At 53.4% G+C, this 19248-nt stretch overlaps 6 protein-coding genes across 6 annotated transcripts; 1 reads left to right on the forward strand and 5 right to left on the reverse strand.

The window, feature by feature from the left end:
- Positions 1–962: 962 nt before the first annotated feature.
- On the reverse strand, positions 963–1687 carry PSV08DRAFT_314801 (uncharacterized protein). The gene has a single exon (XM_066092662.1). It carries the CDS (start codon positions 1384–1386, stop codon positions 1096–1098), a length of 291 nt encoding a protein of 96 aa, XP_065948820.1. The 5' UTR covers positions 1387–1687; the 3' UTR covers positions 963–1095.
- An 813-nt stretch (positions 1688–2500) lies between these two features.
- Positions 2501–4034, reverse strand: PSV08DRAFT_372638 (Indoleamine 2,3-dioxygenase; the record flags this gene model as incomplete). The annotated part of the gene is made up of 2 exons (XM_014227656.1): positions 2501–3685; positions 3744–4034. The coding sequence occupies 2 exons, from the start codon at positions 4032–4034 to the stop codon at positions 2501–2503; spliced, it is 1476 nt and encodes a 491-aa protein (XP_014083131.1).
- Positions 4035–5404: 1370 nt separating this feature from the next.
- Positions 5405–7099, reverse strand: PSV08DRAFT_314822 (P-loop containing nucleoside triphosphate hydrolase protein). The gene is made up of 5 exons (XM_014227655.2): positions 6975–7099; positions 6881–6906; positions 6817–6826; positions 5631–6750; positions 5405–5568 (listed from the first exon to the last, which is right to left on the reverse strand). Exons 1-5 carry the CDS (start codon positions 7040–7042, stop codon positions 5539–5541), a joined length of 1254 nt encoding a protein of 417 aa, XP_014083130.1. The 5' UTR covers positions 7043–7099; the 3' UTR covers positions 5405–5538.
- A 262-nt stretch (positions 7100–7361) lies between these two features.
- PSV08DRAFT_206216 (uncharacterized protein) lies at positions 7362–12623 on the reverse strand. The gene is made up of 5 exons (XM_014227654.1): positions 12468–12623; positions 12199–12391; positions 8980–12097; positions 7821–8930; positions 7362–7767 (listed from the first exon to the last, which is right to left on the reverse strand). Exons 1-5 carry the CDS (start codon positions 12571–12573, stop codon positions 7756–7758), a joined length of 4539 nt encoding a protein of 1512 aa, XP_014083129.1. The 5' UTR covers positions 12574–12623; the 3' UTR covers positions 7362–7755.
- A 1218-nt stretch (positions 12624–13841) lies between these two features.
- Positions 13842–15527, forward strand: PSV08DRAFT_206219 (integral peroxisomal membrane peroxin-domain-containing protein; the record flags this gene model as incomplete). Its single annotated transcript, XM_014227653.1, has 2 exons — positions 13842–14053; positions 14128–15527. The coding sequence occupies 2 exons, from the start codon at positions 13842–13844 to the stop codon at positions 15473–15475; spliced, it is 1560 nt and encodes a 519-aa protein (XP_014083128.1). The 3' UTR covers positions 15476–15527.
- On the reverse strand, positions 15491–18843 carry PSV08DRAFT_411052 (Tubulin/FtsZ, GTPase domain-containing protein). Its single transcript, XM_066093876.1, has 7 exons — positions 18718–18843; positions 18477–18664; positions 18248–18427; positions 17790–18199; positions 16753–17347; positions 16307–16696; positions 15491–16240 (listed from the first exon to the last, which is right to left on the reverse strand). The coding sequence occupies exons 1-7, from the start codon at positions 18815–18817 to the stop codon at positions 15854–15856; spliced, it is 2250 nt and encodes a 749-aa protein (XP_065948821.1). The 5' UTR covers positions 18818–18843; the 3' UTR covers positions 15491–15853.
- Positions 18844–19248: the final 405 nt, after the last annotated feature.

Consider the following 19248-nt stretch of genomic DNA (forward strand, 5'->3'; position numbering starts at 1 on the left):
CATGACCACACAAGTATGACGTAACAGATGATGGTTGACAGGGATGTGATCGATGCCGCGCTCCCGGTTTTTGGCGCCACAACCAACACTCTATCGTACGAAGTGACGCATGCCACGCTGCGAACGGAGAGCACGGCAAACAGTAGGCCCCCGCCCTCTACTTGCACAAACCACCTTAGAGATTTGGGTATGTATGTAAGCACAGTAAGCCGCATGCATGGAGGCCCTCACCACGGACGAATGCGTATCCGCATGTAACAAAAAAGTCTCTCCGACGTCACCTCGAAGCCCTCTTCTGTTGTCATACGGATCAAAAAAAACTTACTAATAACTAGACTGCTAAGCCACAACTGTGCACGCGCCACAGCAGACACGCAAGCGCCTATGACAACGTTTGCTGGCCAAGCTTTTTTTTCGCATCACCGGCAACAAATCTTCATGTCCAACGCCTCATCCTGTGGCAGTGTCGTTCTATGTATTCATAGTGGGTCTGTGGCTGAAAAAAACTCTGGGGAAATCTCGGGTTGCTCGGCAAATGGCTTGGGAGCCACCGCCGCCAGGTTTTAGGAATTCAAGGCATAACTTGGCTGTGGCTGGGTTTTTTTCCTCATGCCTTGAATGATCACCTTGTTCGTCATTTACATACTAACTATATGTACCGACGCAAGCATGCTGTATGAGCAAAAAGATCACAGCCGGGCGGTCTTGGCGCATTGTCAATCTTGTCTTAACGTTTGCTGATAATTGAATCTGACCTGCAATTTATTATTGAGGCGACGATCTACTAGGAAAGGCCGAACGATAAGACTATACGCATGACACGTATTTTTACAGTGGTATAGCCAAATACAATGCGACCAAAAAGTGAAAAGCGAAAGGCTCCGCTGTATCTGCACACTTTACGCACACGAGAAGCCTTGAGAACTACCAAATCATCAAATCACCAAATCAACCACCTCACACCACGCCTCAAGAAAGCCGCGGCAAAAAAACAGAAATTAATCAGGGTATATTCAATAATCTCTGCGGGTATAATCTCATAAACTCATAAACAAACCCTCCTCTCTTTCTCTCAAAAAAACTCCCCCACCCAACTCACGCCTTCTCAGCCTCAGCCTGCTTCTGCAGATCCGCCTCGACGCCCCTCTGCCTCGCCTTGCCCTCATCATGCTGGCGCCTCGCCTCCTCCTTCTGCGCCTCGTTCCCCGTCAGCCCCGCAACGGCAGCGCCGATATTGCCTCCAACACGATCCCCAATGCCCTTTCCGAGATCATTCACCTGGCCGGCGGCCTCCTGGCCTTTGCCCTCTTTGTTCTGGCGGATGCCTTCTTGCTTGAGGCCCTCTGCGCCGATGAAGCCGCCCAGCGCTTCTTTGGCCGCGCCCATGTTTTGGTTCCACGCGCCTGTCGTGCGATCGGATGAGTCTTTGGCGACGCCGCCTTCGGCGGTTACGGAGAAGGGACCCGCTTTAGCGGCTGTGTGCGAGAGGTCGTGCTTGGAGTCTGCGACGTCTTTGCGGGCTTCGCCTTGGGCCTAGAAGAGACGTGTTAGGATTGGAGGGGTGTTTTTTTCTTCTTCTTTTGGGCTGGATGCGAATGACTTACCTTGTCGGCAGTGTTACCAGTCAGAGAGCCGATACCGCTCTGAACAGCGCCTACAGCCTTGTCCAGGTAGGACTGACCGGTAGAAGTCTCGTTGGTAGACATGATGATTTACTTGATGTTAATCAGGTTTGATAGTAGGTTTTGATGTTGCGCGTCAAAGGAACTTGAAGAAGAGCGTTTCAAGAAATGCTTTAGGTATGTATTTCGTGGTTTTCTCTGAACATTTGGAAAGGGAAGACTGGGTTTATATATCCTACCTTTTCTATTTTGTTTGGGGAAGACGCGACGAAAGGGGAGGGGCGCATGTCAAGTATGACGTCACGCCGCCCCCCCACTGCAATACGATCGCAAATCGCAAACCCACGACCCTGCAAAAACACACCCGGGAGCAAGGTCAGCCGCAGCAACTCTGACGACAGTGGCACTTTCCCGTCCGAGTGGGAAGCGAGAGAGACATGCGTGGCATCCCTGAGAATTTTTTTCGTAACATCATTCGTGTTGCCGCGAATAGGTAGGTGATGCAATAGTTTCTGGCCGTGTCGGCAGCTTCCAGGCTGTTGTACCACAGCAGTCCTTTCACCATCTAGCACACACACCATCACGATAGGGAGTTTAGATGTTTTGTTTTGCGACATTCATTCAAGGTTAGGCACAGAGTACTTTCCAGAACATTGTTTTCGCAGTTGAACGAGTTCAGCCCCCCAGAAAGGCTAAATGCACTAAGAGATATAAATGTGTTATTTCTCTCCAACTCGCAATACTATTGAAAACAAAAATGAAACTGGATATCAATTATTATCCCCCAAGAAAGACCCAAAACACCAGAAAAATGCCCTGTTTTTGTTTTGTAACATAATCATAATCATCATCATTCATGTTATCCTCCCCCCATCATTTCACCAATGGCAGATACCTCCTTCACTATCGTCCACACTCCAGGTACCAGCAAGACCGACGACCTCGACCTCTCCACCAAATCCCTCTGCCACCTTGCCCAGCCGTACGACGCCATCGAAAGCAGCACCAGATGGTGTACCAAACTCGGCCGGCCCATTGTTGAGCAAGCGCTTGGCCCAGGCATCGATTGCCGGCTCACCCGTTTCATCTCTTGCCTGCTTGAGAAAGGGAATCAGAGCCGTACCGCCTGTACCGCGAAGCTTCTTGCTGCCGGTACGAGCCATGGTATTAGCGAGGTTGACACGCTGAGTAGGTGCTTGTTTGGGCGATAGAGACCGGGAGTGTGATCGCGACTCGCGAGACTTGATAATGATGTAGCGAGAGACGAGTTGGATGTGCTTGTCTCGCAGGGTGCGTAGCATAGCCAAGCACGCATCGTACGCCGTTGTCAAAGCGCTGTTTCTCCGGTTCGACGTGACGTATTCGCGGATGTTGGCGATGCTCTCCATGTGCTCGAGGAAGCGGCGATGGGGACCGGGCATGTAGTTGCGCATGTCTTGGATGAAGCCATGAGACGGTCCGACTGGAGCTGGGCTCCCTGGCTCTGTTCGCTTCTCGCCAGTGGGTCGGTGCTCGACGCCGAGGACGACATCGAAGAACTGGATGATGGAGCTTTGCGCGTTGCTGCCGCCACTGAACTGCACATAGGGCTGTTGACCCGTACCGTCGTCGAACATGACTCCGTTGGGAAGTCCGGCATCTGCCATGTTCTTGCTTCCCGCCAGGAACGGTCGGATTCGGTGATAGAATACGTGAGGATCGCAGCTCTCGTACATGCGCTCGAGGAGTGAGCCAATCTCGTCCAGCCTCTCTGAAAATGATCTCAGGCACTGTACCACAGTGTCACTGTCGTTGCGCCTAGCTGCTGCAATAGCTTCAATCATCATCGGGATGATGGGGCCGGCTCTGGCTTCGATTGCCACTGAGACAAGGTAGAACCATGATTCGTCCAGCGAACCGGTAAAGGTCATCTGTGTTGCAAGATTGTCCAGAGTATCTGTAGCCTCACCATCGAATAGTGGCCGCCAATTCCACAAACAGACGGCTGCAAAGGTAGCGACCGGTGGTAGCTCTAGATGCTTGCATGTTTGTAGAAATGGTATCGAAATGGATGGAGGTACAATCTATGCATGCCTATTAGTCGTGCGCAACTTTGTAAACATAGAGACTGCCAAAACTCACATCGGCCGGCTTGTCGCCTCCCCAGATGTACCCATGCGCGATGAAGCTAAGAATAGAATATGCTCGCCGCCATTCGGCCTCAGTGAGAAGAAGTTCAGTCCCGAGAACAGGCAGCGCATCCACTATCCGACGAAGTCGCTTGGCAAGTATCAAGCTCTGAAAGTTGCGCACAACGGTCTCCCAGGGTTGGTAGTAGCGATCGGGCAAGACGTCGAGCGGTACCTCATCAGGCAAGAAGCCATTTCGAGCCGAGACGTCGTAGTCACTTAATTTTGGTAGTTGTGGAAGCATTGTCGTCGGTATTTGTTGGGTGTGTATGTGGAGTGAGTTTCTCGAGTTTTGCAACCTTGGAAAAGTTGGGTTTGTGAAAGGCTGGGTCCTGAATTTGGAGGTTCGACTGTCGGAGGTTCGACTGTCGGAGGTCTCTAACAAGACTGGACCAAGTGGGACCCCTAAAACGATTATTGCCACACGAAAGCGTTTACCCCAGATAACAAGCTAAATACCGAGAAAAAGAGCCTATACCGGATTCATAGCAAGAGGGCAAGAAGAATCTGGAGAACAGGAACGCTGGGGCGGGGAGAAGAAAAGAAAGAGAAAATGGGTGGGCGCGACTAAGAAGGGGTTCGCGTATGGACAAAAGGGAAATTCCTCCCAGCCCGGCTTTCGGTGGAAGGGGGTTTCGGAACTTAGGGGACCCTAACGGCTTTTCCAGACTGGTGATTTTTTTTGAGTTTCAAGGGAAGAGCCTTGTATAGTAACCGACCTAGGAACCAGTTCAAAAAAAAACTTAAACGAGGTTCAAGCCAGGCGGGCCAACAGCTATAAGACACAGTATGTAGCAGAAAAGTATGTATGTAATAAAGTGGGTGTCAAAAAAAAACAAGGGCAAATGTGGCGTGAGAAGCAGGAACGAAAGGATTATATTTGCCCTTTCGGCCGCGGGCTTGTGAGCGAGAGCACCTAATGAGTGAATGGAGAGGAGAGCCGGGGGGCAGGCATCTAGAACTAGACAGAAAGCACGCGATGCTCAGTAATTGCTCATCAAGAGAATTTCTCGCTCCGAATACTCCCCGCAATCTGCTTGCGTGGGCGCCACCTTTTGGGGGAAGGGGGGGGGGAGACATTAGCAATCAATTCACACATGGATTCAGTGGTTCTGCTATAAGTGGAGGTAGCACGGCTGGCCGACGGCCGCCTACTAGGTTTGTTAAGTCGACCACGCTAGGCCGTGTGAGCCCTGCATACTACCCGTTCTCCACGGAAATCGGCGATTGCGCCGTTCCAGGACGGGTGGGAGAGTATGCACGCGGGCTAAATCCTGGAGGTGGTGAGCGAAGAGTGACATGCTGCATGCGTATTCAACGACGACGACGATGACGACGATGACGACGGCCCTTCTTTGCCTCGTTCGATGAGCACACAATACAGACTGTGAATCTTATCGTAGATGCTTGGCGTGGCTATTATTTTGTCTCCGTCTATTCGCCGACGCTAGTGCAGCAGCTGCAGCAGCTGTTGCAGTAGGCTAAGGTTGCAGATCAGGAACCGCATACAACAGCACCACGGCCAAGTACATACATATGCACTACTATCGAGACCACAAAGACAAGTCATCACCAGGAAATCGCGCAGACCAAGGCACATGGGCCTAAATATGGAAAATCCATCGTGCGATTGCCTAAACACTACTGCAAGTTGACAATCAAGAGCCACAACCATCTGTTGGGCGTGCAGCTATGCTCACCGGAAAAAAAAGCATTCATGCACCTAGTGACTATCGACAGCAGTTTGGCTATGCGCGTCCGACTTTGAAGCTGAGGATCTGTTTCATGTCAGTACACCACCACATGGATATCTAGCGACAAAGGAATTGAAGATACTCACATCATTCTTCCCTACAGCGACAACATCGTCCTCTGCAACTCTCCTCCCGCCCTCGGTTTCTACGTAGGCCATGGGTGCATCGCCCATGACTTTCCTGTACACATCGCCCACCGTGCTTCCCTTCTTGACTAATACGCAGTCACGGAATACTGCCGTTGAACTTGCTGAGCCACTCGTGTACGTGTGTATGTTCCTGACGGGGAAAACTGGTACCAAGCCAAGAAGCTCTGCTGCTCTCGATAGCACTTGCACGACGCCAGTACTACCAAAGCGATATAGAACCATGTCTTTGAGATTTTCGATGCGCGTCTTGAGTTTCTCGTCGAGTTCCTTCAATCCGCCACCCTCTGGATCACCTTGCTCAATCAAATCTTCCCTCGTGTCCACAAACTCGCTGCCCTCTGTATATTTGACAAAGCCCTGCTTCGCCAACTTCCTTAAGAAGACCTCTGATATTGCGCTACAGAGGACTATGCTTTTCGGGTCTTGCACCTTTGCGATTTTTGCAATGTTCTTATCCGCATCCGGATGGTCGATTTTGTTGAGTGCGATGACCGTAGGGAACTTTTCGTCGGTAAAGGCGTTCACCACGCGCTCAATAGTTTCGTCCGACCAGTCCTGAAGGGGCTCTTTCAGAGCAAGCCGGTCGAGACAGCGCGCCACCACGCTCGAAGTCGACCCGTAACCTGAGAACTGGTTTTGCAGTGTTTCGACGGCTGTTGCCTTAACAGCCACATGCCTCCTTTTAATGCTACCCCACTTCTCCATTAGATTGCCTTGAATCCATCGCACAATTTCGCTTCTCAGCCATACGATATCCTGACTTGGGTCGTATCCTCTTGTTGCCTTGCCCTCGGCATCTGTCGTCCCACTGACATCGACCACGTGCACCAGCGCATCGGCGTGTCGCAGGTCGTCCAAGAACCTGTTTCCAAGACCTTTGCCCATATGCGCACCAGGAACGAGTCCAGCGACGTCAAGTAGTTCTATGGGCACTGATCGCCTTCCCTCAACACAAGAGCCATAGTTGGGTTTGCATCGGTCAGAGACGTTGAGACGGGCGCATGGGCATGATATTTGAAGATATCCGATCGCACGTTGAGGATCGATTGTGGTGAATCTAAACAAAAGTCTGTCAGGGTATCATGCTACGAGAGCGTCCGTGTAGCATGAGAAAAAGACTTACGGAAAGTTGCCTACTTCGTATCAGCCTAAAAAGTCTCCCACATTGACATTTTGCGATTACCGACCGACTTTGGAGGTAGCATCTGTCAAGCTGCCGTAAAACAAATCTTAGAAAAGTTCCTATGAAGGAGGAGGGGCCGTGGAGGGGCATTTGCGCACCTGTTTAGGGTAGTCGACTTGCCAGACGAAGGCTTGCCTACAAGACCTATGAGCGGATCGCGTGGCATGATGTACACTGCACCCAGAGGAAACAAAGGGTGGGGTATCAACGAGGGGTGGTTGCCGAGCAGAACTCGTGGTGCAATCGTCGGCCGATTATCAAATTCGCGACAGGGCTTATCGATAACGCGCTGACATCACTAAAATGATCTACGTCTCTACGACAACCTAGTCTGTCATCCATGTGTGTTGCCCCCCCCCCCCCCCCCATGGCAGCAATGAGCCCCTGAATGAATTGTAATCTTACGCAAATTAATTGTTCGTGACAACCATGATCACGAGTAAGGAACCGGTCCCTTCTCGCGCAAATGACTTTGCAGGACAAGGAAATTAACTAATCTTGACTGTTGGCGAGTAATCAACCACCAATTGCCGTACTATTAGAATTCCTAGCTAAATACGTCTACCTTGTGAAACGCCTTAAGATGCTCGTCATATCAGGGATCTGTCGTGACCATCCCTATCCAAAATGCCCATCATACACCGGTGAAAACATGCTCAAGGCTGAGACTTTTTCGGGGGGGTATAAACGTCGCTGAATGGGAAAAAACATGAATGTTGGCAACCACATCTGCACACAACTGTCACACAAAAACCTCTTTTTCTGGTAGCAACAGTAGGCGATTACCCCTAAAAAAAAATAAACAATGGAGAAGCGCCTTGCGAACACCGAGACGGTCATTGATCTATAAGGAGAGTATTTCCCAGTTTCGTTAGGCTATTAACGCGATTTCTGCAACACTGTTAGCCGCTGTAAAGACCGTGCCGATAATAAGATTTGCTTACGAGACTTGCAATTGCCGCCGCCGAGGCGAGATCAGGCTTGCCCGACACACTTCGCTGCGCCGCCCGCGGCAGGCCACTTGCAGTGTTGGTATTGAGTGGAGCTCCATTCGCAGCACGCTTAGTGCCAGAGCCGCCAGGCGCAAGCCCTTGATTAGTGGAGTGACGTCGTTGTGGAGCAGATGCTTTCACTGGAGACTGGCTGTTTGATATATCACGCTGTGCACTGGCAGCGGTTCCGTTCCGGAAGCTAGGAGCTGGCGGTTCAGGAAGTGGTCGAGCGCGTGCATTGGCCGCTAGCGGGGCTTGCGCGCGCCTGGCTGGAGAGGAGACGCTCGTAGGAGCGTTGTAAGCTCGACGTTGCTGAGGAGCTTTGCGGACCCCTGTAATGAACTCATGATGCAATGCTTCATCAGGCTTCATTCGTCGCTCAGGATCCCACCGTAAGCACCTGGAGATGAAATCTAAGAAGGCTTCATCGTCACACTTGAGGGCTTGCTGCAGGGTCTTGGAGCTTGGTCTGCGCCTGCGGCCCTTGGAAGATACCGTGACCCTTGGCTTGCCAAGCGAGTCAAAGAATAACTTCTTCCTGCTGCTCTTCTCGATCAAATGCTTCTCAGGAGGACCGAAGATTTCCATGATGCACGCAAGCTGCTCTTGCTCATTCTCTCCTGGGAATATGGGATAGCCCGTGTAGAGCTCAGCAAGAATGCAGCCCAAGCTCCACATATCAATGGGTAAACCATAGCTCATGCCCAGAATGACCTCAGGGGATCGGTAGAAGCGAGACTGGATGTAGGTGTAAACCTTCTCCGATTCAAAGCAGCTGGACCCGAAATCGATAACTTTAATCTCCGAGTGCAGGGGGTGCGCCAACAAAATGTTCTCAGGTTTCAAGTCGCAGTGGATGACCTTTTTGGCTTTCAGAAGAACCAGAGAGGACAACATCTGCTTACAGAAACGGCGGATCAGGCGTAGTGAGAAGCCCTTGAACTCATGTGCTTTGATAAACTCGTACAGGTTCATACCGAGAAGTTCTGTAGAGATGCAAAGATGGCCGCGGAAGTAGAAGCTTTGTGTAAAGTTGATCATGCTGTGCTTGTTGTCAGGATCCTAGAAGATTGTTAGTGACATTCAGTGTGCCCGGGCAGTGCTCACTTACCCATTCGCGTAACTTTTGAAGAATGTTGACCTCGACCAAAGCTTGTTGGTGGAACCGTTTCTTGTTACGAATGATCTTGATGGCCTCTAGACCTCCCGTTTTGTGGTCTACACAACGCACAACCTGGCCGAAACTGCCCTTACCCAGAACATCGACTACTTCATACCGGTAAGCCAGATGATCTCCCAGGACAATGTTGTAATCGCCACGGTCGTCATCATAGCCAAAGTTTGCTGTTTGGGCATTCAAATCGCCAACGTGTTTCTTAGCATTCTTAGTGCCACAGAAATATACCTCTTTGTAGTCGATAATCTCGCCTCTTTCGAAAATGTTCAAGTTGGCCATACGCACGGCATCCGCTGGCGTGACACGTTCTTTGGCCGTAGCGCGCTTACGGAGCTCGTCCACGTCACGTGCAGCATGCTCAAAGTCCTTGCGCTTGGAAGCAAGCTTCTTCATCTCTTCATCGGCCAGCAGGTCATCTCGATCAAGGTTAGGGTCCAGATTACGCGCTTTGAGCATATTTGAGGAGCTTTTTGTGCCCAGCATTCGTTGCATTGGAGTCAGGATGGATGAAGACTTCTGTGTCGGCTGGGCAGCAGCTTGATCGGTGTTTCCAGACACAGCACGGCTTGCACCATTACCCGCAGCCTTGCGAGCGGCGGCCTTCTCAGCCTCAGTGTCGCTCGCAATGGCTGCATTGGAGGCTTTGCGACGTCCAAAGTCAAGAGATGGTCGAGTGCGAGCGTGGGCAGGTGACGGACTTGGAGGGGCGGCGCCATTCCAGTTGGCAGACGCAGGCATCTTGGGTGGAGGCATACCGCTGTGTTTCGGCGGTTGCGGCTGCTGTCTCGTGTCTTCGGTCTTGGGCCCTGGCTTTCGCAGTTGCGCGGATTGAGACGGGTGATTTGCGGCTTTGGACGATGCTCGTCTCCAGCCACTCAAGCTCAATTTGCGCCGCAGAGAAGAAGCAGATGATGGAGTTTCAGGCTCTGTGGACGTAGACGTCTGCACTGACTCTGAGGTATTTTTCTTCTGGAGAGGTCGTGGACCTGCAACCATGCTCTGCATCTCGACATCTTTGACTGGGGACTTGTATTCACCACTTTTACGTGGCTGCAAATGAGTGAATTCACCACTTCCCTTTGGCAACGGGTTGGATGAAAACGGAGTGGTAGAGGCTTGTCTTGTTGGATTCCGGGTCGGAACAGGCATCATGTTAATATTTGCTTGTGAGTCAAGTGGTGACTCGGTGGCGCGCAAGTTGAATGCAGAGCTACTGCTGCGCAGGTGTTTGTGGTATTCATCTTGATAGTTGTGCCTCGAGAAGAAACTGGCCTTGGATGCTGTCATGGGCGTACTAGGTGTTTTGGTGACTTGACGCTTTGGCGGCGGCGTGACATTGCCCGGATCCGTATCATCTGCGGATGTAGGGAGGGACGACATACGATTGTTGAACGGGGTGCCGAGGGGTAGCAAGTTGAGGGGTGGAAGCCTAATTGGCTGCAGATTCTTCTTGCTGGACTGCTGTACCGTGGCCGCTTTGTCAGGTTCTGGGGTATTCCCAACGGTCAATCCTCTCCTGTGCCTGAGAGACCCTGCACTTGACTTTAAGAAGGGCGACTCTAGCGCGTCGTTCTGGCCAGAACTAGTTGACTGCGCCTCTGGTGTTGACACAGATTCATGAGACACTGATTGAGGCGCACCCGACTTTGATGGCTGTGCTGCAAAGCCAAAGGTGCTTTGTTCGGGATCCTTGGGTGACTCAAAAGCTTTCGGGATGGCTGGCACAGGAGGAACCTCTTCTTGCTCTCCACCACCTGTATTTTGTTGGTTTCGCGGCTTTGCTGTAGGCAGGCGGAGACTGGACGGAGCAGGATTAGAGCGCAGAGGTATTGACGAAGGAGGGCCGACCTTGAGCGAATTCAAGCTTGAATTAGACGAGAGCGAAACGCCAGAGGCATAAGACTTGCGCTTTTGCTCAGGTGTTGCGCGCGCCGACGAAGGTGTCATGCTGCCTCCCAGCCTCATGGCTGGAGACTGACTAAAAGCACGCTCGTCAAATGTTGCGTCTCCCTGGGGGGTAGGGGGTCCAACCGGTCCTCCTGGAGGCTGGTTGGGATTTATAGATAGGCGTCGAAGCCTCCGGGCATCAGTGGGGCTGATAGTCCTGGCTCCCAGACCAGATATGTGGGGTGCGGTGGATTGTCGCTTGTTGGCAGACGAGGAAGGTGTATGAGACCGTTGCGCAGCAGCACTTCTACCTGGTGAGCGAGTGGTAACTTGAGACATGGAGCTTGGGTCTGGAGTCATGGACGACACCGTTAGATGGCCCGACTGCTGTCTTGAAGGAGGCTGCAGAGACTTTGCTTTTGCGTTCCGCGTGTTGCTTGCAAGCTTTGGTACTCCAGAAGTCATGTTATTCAGGGTTGGCATACCGGCCAGGTCATCGCGGTCGAAGCTGCTCGTTGGCATCATTCCAGGGCCAACACTCTTTCGCGGTGGCCGTGCAGCCGGGTTGGGTGGCGCTTGTGAAGAGAACTGGCTCTGACGGCGTGTGCGAATCGTCATGTTGCTAGGGGGATGGGGCACTGCGGGCGTGTTGGAGCTAGAGGCAGACATGCCAGCGCTGACTTTTCTGGCTGCAGATTGGCTGAAGCGGCGGGCAAAGGAGCTGCTGCGTGCAGGGCGTGTTTCGGTGGGGATGCCAGTGAATGTGGGGATGGTGTTTGTATTATTGGTGTTGTTGCTAGGGGTGTTGTTGTTATTGTTATTGTGGTGGTGAGAGGTGGAAGCGGAGTTGTCAGCAGGTCCGCCGGCGGCCGTGAAGGAGCCCGGGGCAGGGAAGTCGCTCAGCGTAGGCTCGTAGGATAAGCTATTTGCAAAATCGTCAAAGTTGACCGAGGGCAGAAAGTCGTAGGAAACGGGGCCATCGCGGGCCTCGTCTTTTGCAGAGTCGGGCTGCAGCTGCTTGGAGAAGCTGAAGCGTGGGTTCGAGGGGGGACCGCGCGTGGTAGGCTCGCAGCCAAGGGAGGGCACGAAGGAGGAGGAGCGTGCTTGGGCAGAAGAAGCAGCAGCAGCAGAGGTGGTAGAGGTGGTAGTAGCAGCGCTCGTCATCCTGCATCGATTCACGCGTTAGCTAGCCGGGTACACAGATGCAAGATACGACTACTATGGCAAGGCGGTGGATGGCATGCCAACCGTGCGTCGAGTGCCTACCTTTGTTTGGAGAAGTCCTGAGGACGCTCGCGGGGGCCCAGCGGCACTCTAGCCCGCCCGCGCCCGGCAGCGGTGGTCATGTTGGGATTGGGGAGAGGACGTGAGGAGGAGGAGCCGAGTGCATTGGAGGCGCTCGTCTTGCGCAGTCGGCTGCCCTGCTCGCCCGTCTTTTGGAACTTGCGTACGCGGTCTTCTGGGGGGAGGGGCGATAGGTGTTAGCATCATCGACGGACACAGCTGGCGCTGAGTCTGGCTATGCTTTTTCTTACCTGACGAGCCACTAGAGTCATCCGACACGGTGGACCCTGAGCGTTCGGGCACGTCGGCGGAGGCGGAGGCCATGGTTCTAGTCGTGGTTCGCGGCTGCATCGACATGGTCCGCACCCGCAGCCCGATGGTGGGAGCTCGAGCAGTATGGGAGCTGCTGGATCTGGGATGGGTTCAAAAAAAAAGAAATTCAAAGACGAGGCCCCGTCCTGGAAATGCGCCGAAGTCGTCTCCAAGCGTCGAGCTTGGGCACCCAGGTCGACTATGCCGACATGTCTAAGAGACCGGCTGCAGCGGTGAGGATGATGGACGGGCCGGTGATGAGGGACGGGGGCGGGCGTGCGAGGGCTCGGGGGAGCAATGGGCTTGGGCGCAGCAGAGAGGGCGCGCTGCAGAGAGGGCAAGGAAAAAGGTCGTCGCAGCAGCGATGGTTGACAGTCGTCAAAGTCACAAAGAGGGTCGGCAGCCCACAAAAGCCACACTAGGCCCAAGGGTTGACGAGGCCCCTGTCGGCCTGTCTATGGCGGGACGAGCAGCGAGTGGCACACGCCCATGACCAAAACAACGCCCCTCTCCCAGGAAACCAGCGCTCCGGCCAACGGCAGGCCGAGCTGGGCGTGTCCCATGTGCGCACACACGCACACACACATACATGCGCACTCGCTGCATGGTACATGGTGCATGGTACATTTGTGTGCATGTCTATCTTCGTACGTACACTTGTAGACGTCTCTTACTTGACGGGACGTGTCCTGCTCGCCCAGCCAGCCCCCCTCGGCTCTACATGCCCACGGCTGCTGGCCTGTCGTCTGAATCAGGCGCCCGACTGCGGTGCGAGGTGCCAGGCCCTTTTATGAGCCGCAAGGTTCCCCTCGAGGCTCCGCAGCGTTGTGTATCCCTGGCGGGCAGCCATGGCGACGGCCAACGTGCACGGGGCCCATGGGTGTGGGGAAGCGTCCGGAACGAGTAAAGCTGACACGGCACACGCCCAGCCACAACACCGCCACCACCCACGCCTCACATGCCATGTGCGTCATCTCCCACTGCAGTGCGACCAAACACCACACCCCCCACACGCTCCCCGCTCCACGCCCTTGGGAGCCGCTGTGCACACCCGCCAACACCGACGCCGACGACGACGCCGACGACGACTACCACCACCATAGCCTGGAGACGGGCGCCCAGTCGACGAGCGCGGGGAGAATGACGGCACCCTGATGGCCTCGGTGTCACTACAGAGCATCCACAGTCCCGAGCAAACACCAGCACTTGCGCCCCGGCCCTGTCACATGTGACACGCCTCGCTCCTGCCCAGCACGCCAGGCAGTGCCCACACCCAGCACCCAGCACCGTCCGCACCATCTCAACCGCCCAGCATGGCGCATGCAAACGCAGAGTCTCTTGCGAACCGCGACGCACCCATCCCCGTCGTCCAAGTCCAGCATGCGTCCAGCAGCAGCACCCCCACGACCGACAAGCACCCGTCGCGCCGACTCTCTGCCAGCAAGCTCATGAACAAGCTCGAGTCCCTGGGCGACAACATGGCCCGCGACTCGACGAGCAGGATGGGTGACAAGATGATGAACCTGTACGTACCCTCGACTGCAGACAGCGTCGGCATCAGGCGCATCCCGACAACAAGACTGACCCTGACCCGTCCAGACTGCTCTCACAGGTGCTCCCGTCCGAAGATCTCTCCCACAGCCCGCCCTCGGATTCGCAATCGACCGCACCCAAAAACACGCCCCAGGTCAAAGATCGCCGGTCCCGATCCTATGTCGCCCGGCCCAGCTTCAGCATCCCCACCATGTCGTCCAACTTCCGCCGCTTCAACTCACGCATTGGCGTAGCCTTCATTGCCCAAAACCGAGCGATACGTCTCTTTACCTGGGCAAAGCCCACGCAGACGCTATCCTTCCTCTTCGTCTGGACCTTCGTATGCGTAAATCCCTATCTACTGCCTGTCCTCCCGCTGGCATGCGGCATGTTCTTCATCATGGTCCCTGCCTATCTTACTCGACATCCCGAGCCTACGAGCAACGCCATGGACGTAGACGGCGACCTGTGGAGGGGGAGCCTGGGGGGGCCGCCCCTCGCGGATGCCACGACCATCAAGCCTGCACCAGAGTTCAGCAAGGACTTCTTCCGCAATTTGCGTGACTTGCAGAATTGCATGGACGACTTCAGCAACGTACACGACGCAGTATTGAGTTTCTTGACCCCACTTACCAACTTTAGCAACGAAAACCTTTCTTCCATGATCTACCTTATCCTACTCGTCGTCTCGGTTCTCTTGTTCATCAGCGCGCACCTCCTTCCCTGGCGCGCCATCTTCCTTGTGCTCGGATACGCAGTCACAGCCCTCGGCCACCCAACCGTCCAAGACCTGCTCGCAACCCCCGAAACAGAAAAATTCGTAGCTGAAGTGGAAAACGAAAGTCGCTCCTTCCTCCTCTCCATTTCCCACGCAGATATTGAGCTCGAAACCTCACACGAGACGCGCGAGGTGGAGATCTTCGAGCTACAGCATCGCGCGCTACACGATGAGCATGGCGAATATGAAAGCTTCATCTTCTCACCCTCGCCATATGCACCATTGTCGCCATCGAGAATAAGCGGCGACAGACCCCGAGGCACCCCCTTTTTCGAAGACGTCTTACCGCCCCGGGGCTGGCGCTGGAGCGACAAGAAATGGTCGCTTGACCTACTCTCACGCGAATGGGTTGAAGACCGCTGTGTTACAGGTGTAGAAGTTGAAATCGAAGGCGAGCGCTGGGTCACGGATCTGCACTACGAGCTCCTCGAGACAGAGGAAGATAGAGCTGGGTCTGCACGGCTGAAGATGAAGAAGAGGGAGGGGTCAAAGGGGGGAAGCATCGACTTTACAGAGCAAGAAAAAGAGGTCCTGAGGCGGACATGGGAAGAAAGTAAGCCGAGTCGAAAGGGCGAGTGGAGACGACGAAGATGGGTGAGGGTAGTGGAGAGGATGCCGTGGAAGCAAGGGCAGTAAAGCAAAAAAAAAAAATCATCATGTACAACAATTGAAAACACATGTGCTCTCTCTGTCTCATTCACACAAAAAATCATTCTGTAAAACGACAAACATTTTGACGCTCCAGAAAATGCTGTTTCGAACAAGGAAAAGAAAAAGGTGTACATGTGAATGGAGAATGGGAATCGATTCCAAACCCCCTTCCTCCTCCTTGATTTGCATTTCCCGCCAACGCCCTGCCGCTGTTGAAACTCCCCCCCCTTTTCCAAAGCAAGAGGGGTAACCGAAGAAGAAGAAGAGAGGAAAAAAAAGAGACTCCAACTCTATACAGTATACATGTCCACCCAACAAATGACGCCGACGCCCTAAATTCCCATCGCACTCGCAAGCCGACTGCTAGCCCGCTCTCTTGTCCTCTGCCTCGTCCGTCGGCGCAGTCTCCTTGGTCAGGTAATCCGCATCCTCAGCCTCTTCGTACTCTGCAATCAGACCCTGCACCACCTCCTTTGCCTCGTCGAATTCGCCCAGGCCATCTTTAAAAGGCACTTCGCGCTTGTAGCTTTCGAGGAAGGCGTTGCGCTTGCGGAGCGTCGAGTACTGGGCTACGATGCGCTTGAACAGTGTCGCGATGCCTGTGTGGTTTGCGAGCATGAGGCCCGAGACGCGGTGTGAAGACGTTACGTAGGGTGATTTTTTGGTCAGTGCCACTTGGATGGATGCTGGGCCCCATGGGATAAATGTTGCCAGGCGGCGTTCGCGGATACGCATCAGGGATTTGTGTACCTTGTTTTTGCTGTTAGTGGGATTTTACTCTGCCAGGAAGCAAATAACAGTCATCGACAAACATACATCTGAGGGGTCGGCTTCGCCTTGGATAATGTTCAGGATGGACATGTAGCAGCTCTTCTTGGTGGGGTTGGTCGACACCATGCGGTTCTTGGGTTGTAGCAGGCGCCTCATGACGTCCAAGACAGTCGTCTTACGAACGGTCTTCGCCTGCTCAACGTTTTCGCCCGAAAAGGGCGTGTAAGACGTCATCAAAAAGTGGCAGCGGGGGGTGGGGATGAGCGATGCGACAATGCCGACCAGGTCGTTGTGCATGTATCCAGGGTAGCGAAGGGTTGTTGTACTGGCAGACATGACCGTGGACACGAGCTGGTTTGTTTGTTCAAACGAAGGGTTCATGACGTGTAACCGGTCGGCGGCAATCCTGGTAAGGGCTCCATTGTCGAGGACAACCTGTGCAGTTAGCATACTGGTGCGCCCTGGTTGCTGGCTGCTCAATCTGCACTTACCACCGAGTCTGCGTTCTGCGTCAGGCGCCTCATACTCAACAAGCTGTTGTATGGCTGCACCACAATATCCCCATCTTGAGTGTTGGGAAAGACACTGTACGTTTGTATGAGCTTCTTGGGGAACCGGTCATTCAGTCGTTCGAGCATGTATGATCCGAGACCAGAGCCAGTTCCACCGGCGATTGAATGCAGCATCATGAAGCCCTCGAGCGAGTCTGAGCCGTCGGCCTCGCGATCAATCATATCCAAAATATCCTCGTGTACCTGCTCGCCCATGCTGTATCCCATGCCCCAGTTGTTTCCCGCGCCAGTGCCATCTTTGTGGATATAAAAGTTCTCGGGGTTGTAGATGTTCTTGTATGGACTCGCCTGAATGGAATGCAGCACTCTGGGCTCGAGATCTAGCAAGATGGCGCGTGGAATGTAACGCGTATCGTCTGATTGGTAGAAGAAGACGTCTTTGCGGTCGCCACCCTCTGTCGCAAAGTCCTCGAGATTTCCGTCTTTATTGATGCCGTGTTCCTGGCAGAGCTGCTGCCAGAACTGCTGCCCGACGCTGTTGCCGCACTGGCCAGCCTGTAATGTTATGATTTCCCTGGTCCAAGTCAGCCACAGCTTGCGCAGTTTCTTCTGGTGCGTCTGCAGGCGTACCTAGGCATGGTTGTGTTGGTCAACAGTGTCGTGGCTTGCAAACGCGCCCTCGGCGGGGTCCACGCGTCGGGTCGCTAGTAAATGTTTGGTTGGACCCTGCCGTCATGGCTCCAGAGTACATGGAGCATAGTATCACTCGCTTCACTATCACCACTGCAACCTTAGACCCACAAGAAATGATAACCATATTAATTGCAGCACATTTTTATTTCTACATGATGACTCATCATCTTCATTGCTCTTCTTCCTCCTTCATCTTGACCAGGGACTTCTCTTGGAATCCAAACCTCAACTGGAACCAGAGGGTATAAATCAGACAAAAGAAATTGATCCGTAGCACATCTAGCCATGTTATCACCGACACGCCGTCCTTGACACCCTCATGCCATGAATCCCGGACTTGTACAAACAACTTCGGGTCGTCTGTCACCACACCGTCCAGTCCATGTCGGATGTCCCATCGCATCCGGCTCTCCTCGTTCACCGTCCACGCATACACCGGTCGGCCGTCACTTTGTGCTTTTCGTATGAACAGCCTGCCCCACGGCGTCATGAGGACAGCCTGCGCCATGTTGAAAGAGACGTTCGGCACTGTGAAGAAATACGACGCAATAAGCGTTGAGAAGCCAATGTGGGAGACTGAGAAGCCGGGAAGGTATCGTGAACACAGCGGAAGATACTTTGCTGCCCAGCATCCGAGAACGATGCGGCTCTGCCATGGTCGCGATGGCAAGGGTGGCACGCTCCGGATTGTGTCACCAATTAGGCGCATTACATCGTCTGCATCGTTATCTAACTGCTCTGTGTCAGCTCTCGGCTATGCAAAGTAGCGCAAACTGCAAACCTTAATGTCGAGTAATACCCAGATGTTCTCCAACCCGGGTTGTGCAAGATACTCGAGTAGATCCGAAAGGCGAGGCATTGGCTCGTGTGGCTCTTTCAATGTCCTCAGTTTACTTATAAACTCATAGTCACAGTCTATGATCTTCTCATCCCTGCCAAAGCATCTCTTGAGATCTTTGTCCTGTCGAGTATCAGTCCATGATCAAACATGGCTAAATCTATAAACTTACATGGGACAATACAACGACACCATCTCTAGTCAAGTGTAAGTCGGTTTCTAAGCCATCGGCTCCAACTTCAACTGCCCCCTTGAAGGCGGCCAAGGTATTCTCGGCAAACTTGGCCTTGTATCCTCGATGTGCAATGGCCTGTGGCTTTCGCCTTCCAGATACATCCTTACGTGCAAAACCAAAAGTAGCTGGATCGAAGGTCATTACACGTCTCAAGCGCTATGGCTACAGAGAGGCTTACCTGGTGGAAACTTGGCCTTGGGTCCAAGTAGTGGCTGCTCGACAATTTGGCCCAGCTCTCGTGTGAGCCCTTGAAATACTGGCGGTACTCCGATGACCATGTTGTCAGGATGTGGTGATAGCGGTACGTCGAGCGAGTTGCCGACCTCGGCCTCTTCCCCAGACATGACAAAGTCGCTCCCTTAGCCTATCCAATAGCCTGGCGGTACGGCAAGCGCGCGAAGCGGAGATTTCGGCGTTAAGGCAGCAAGGTGATGCGTATCTCTGGTCAAATAGCAAAGCAACCTATGTTCCCGAAATGAATTAGACAAAACTCCCATTTCACTCTTGAAGAAACCGGGCTTCAAACTAAGAATCCGACGGTGTGGGCAACGTTAGAGAGAAAGAAGGAAAAGAGGAGAAAACAAATAACAAGAGATCCCTTAGCATCATGCCCCCGGGCAGCAAGTTAACGCTACGCAAGAAAAGCCCTCCTCCTAAAAAGGCCGACACCAAGCCATGCGGGTCGCTTTCTCTCTTTTTCCTTTCCAAA

Source organism: Bipolaris maydis (assembly GCF_028858645.1).
Source record: "Bipolaris maydis strain C4 unplaced genomic scaffold PSV08scaffold_10, whole genome shotgun sequence".
Lineage (NCBI taxonomy): Eukaryota > Fungi > Ascomycota > Dothideomycetes > Pleosporales > Pleosporaceae > Bipolaris > Bipolaris maydis.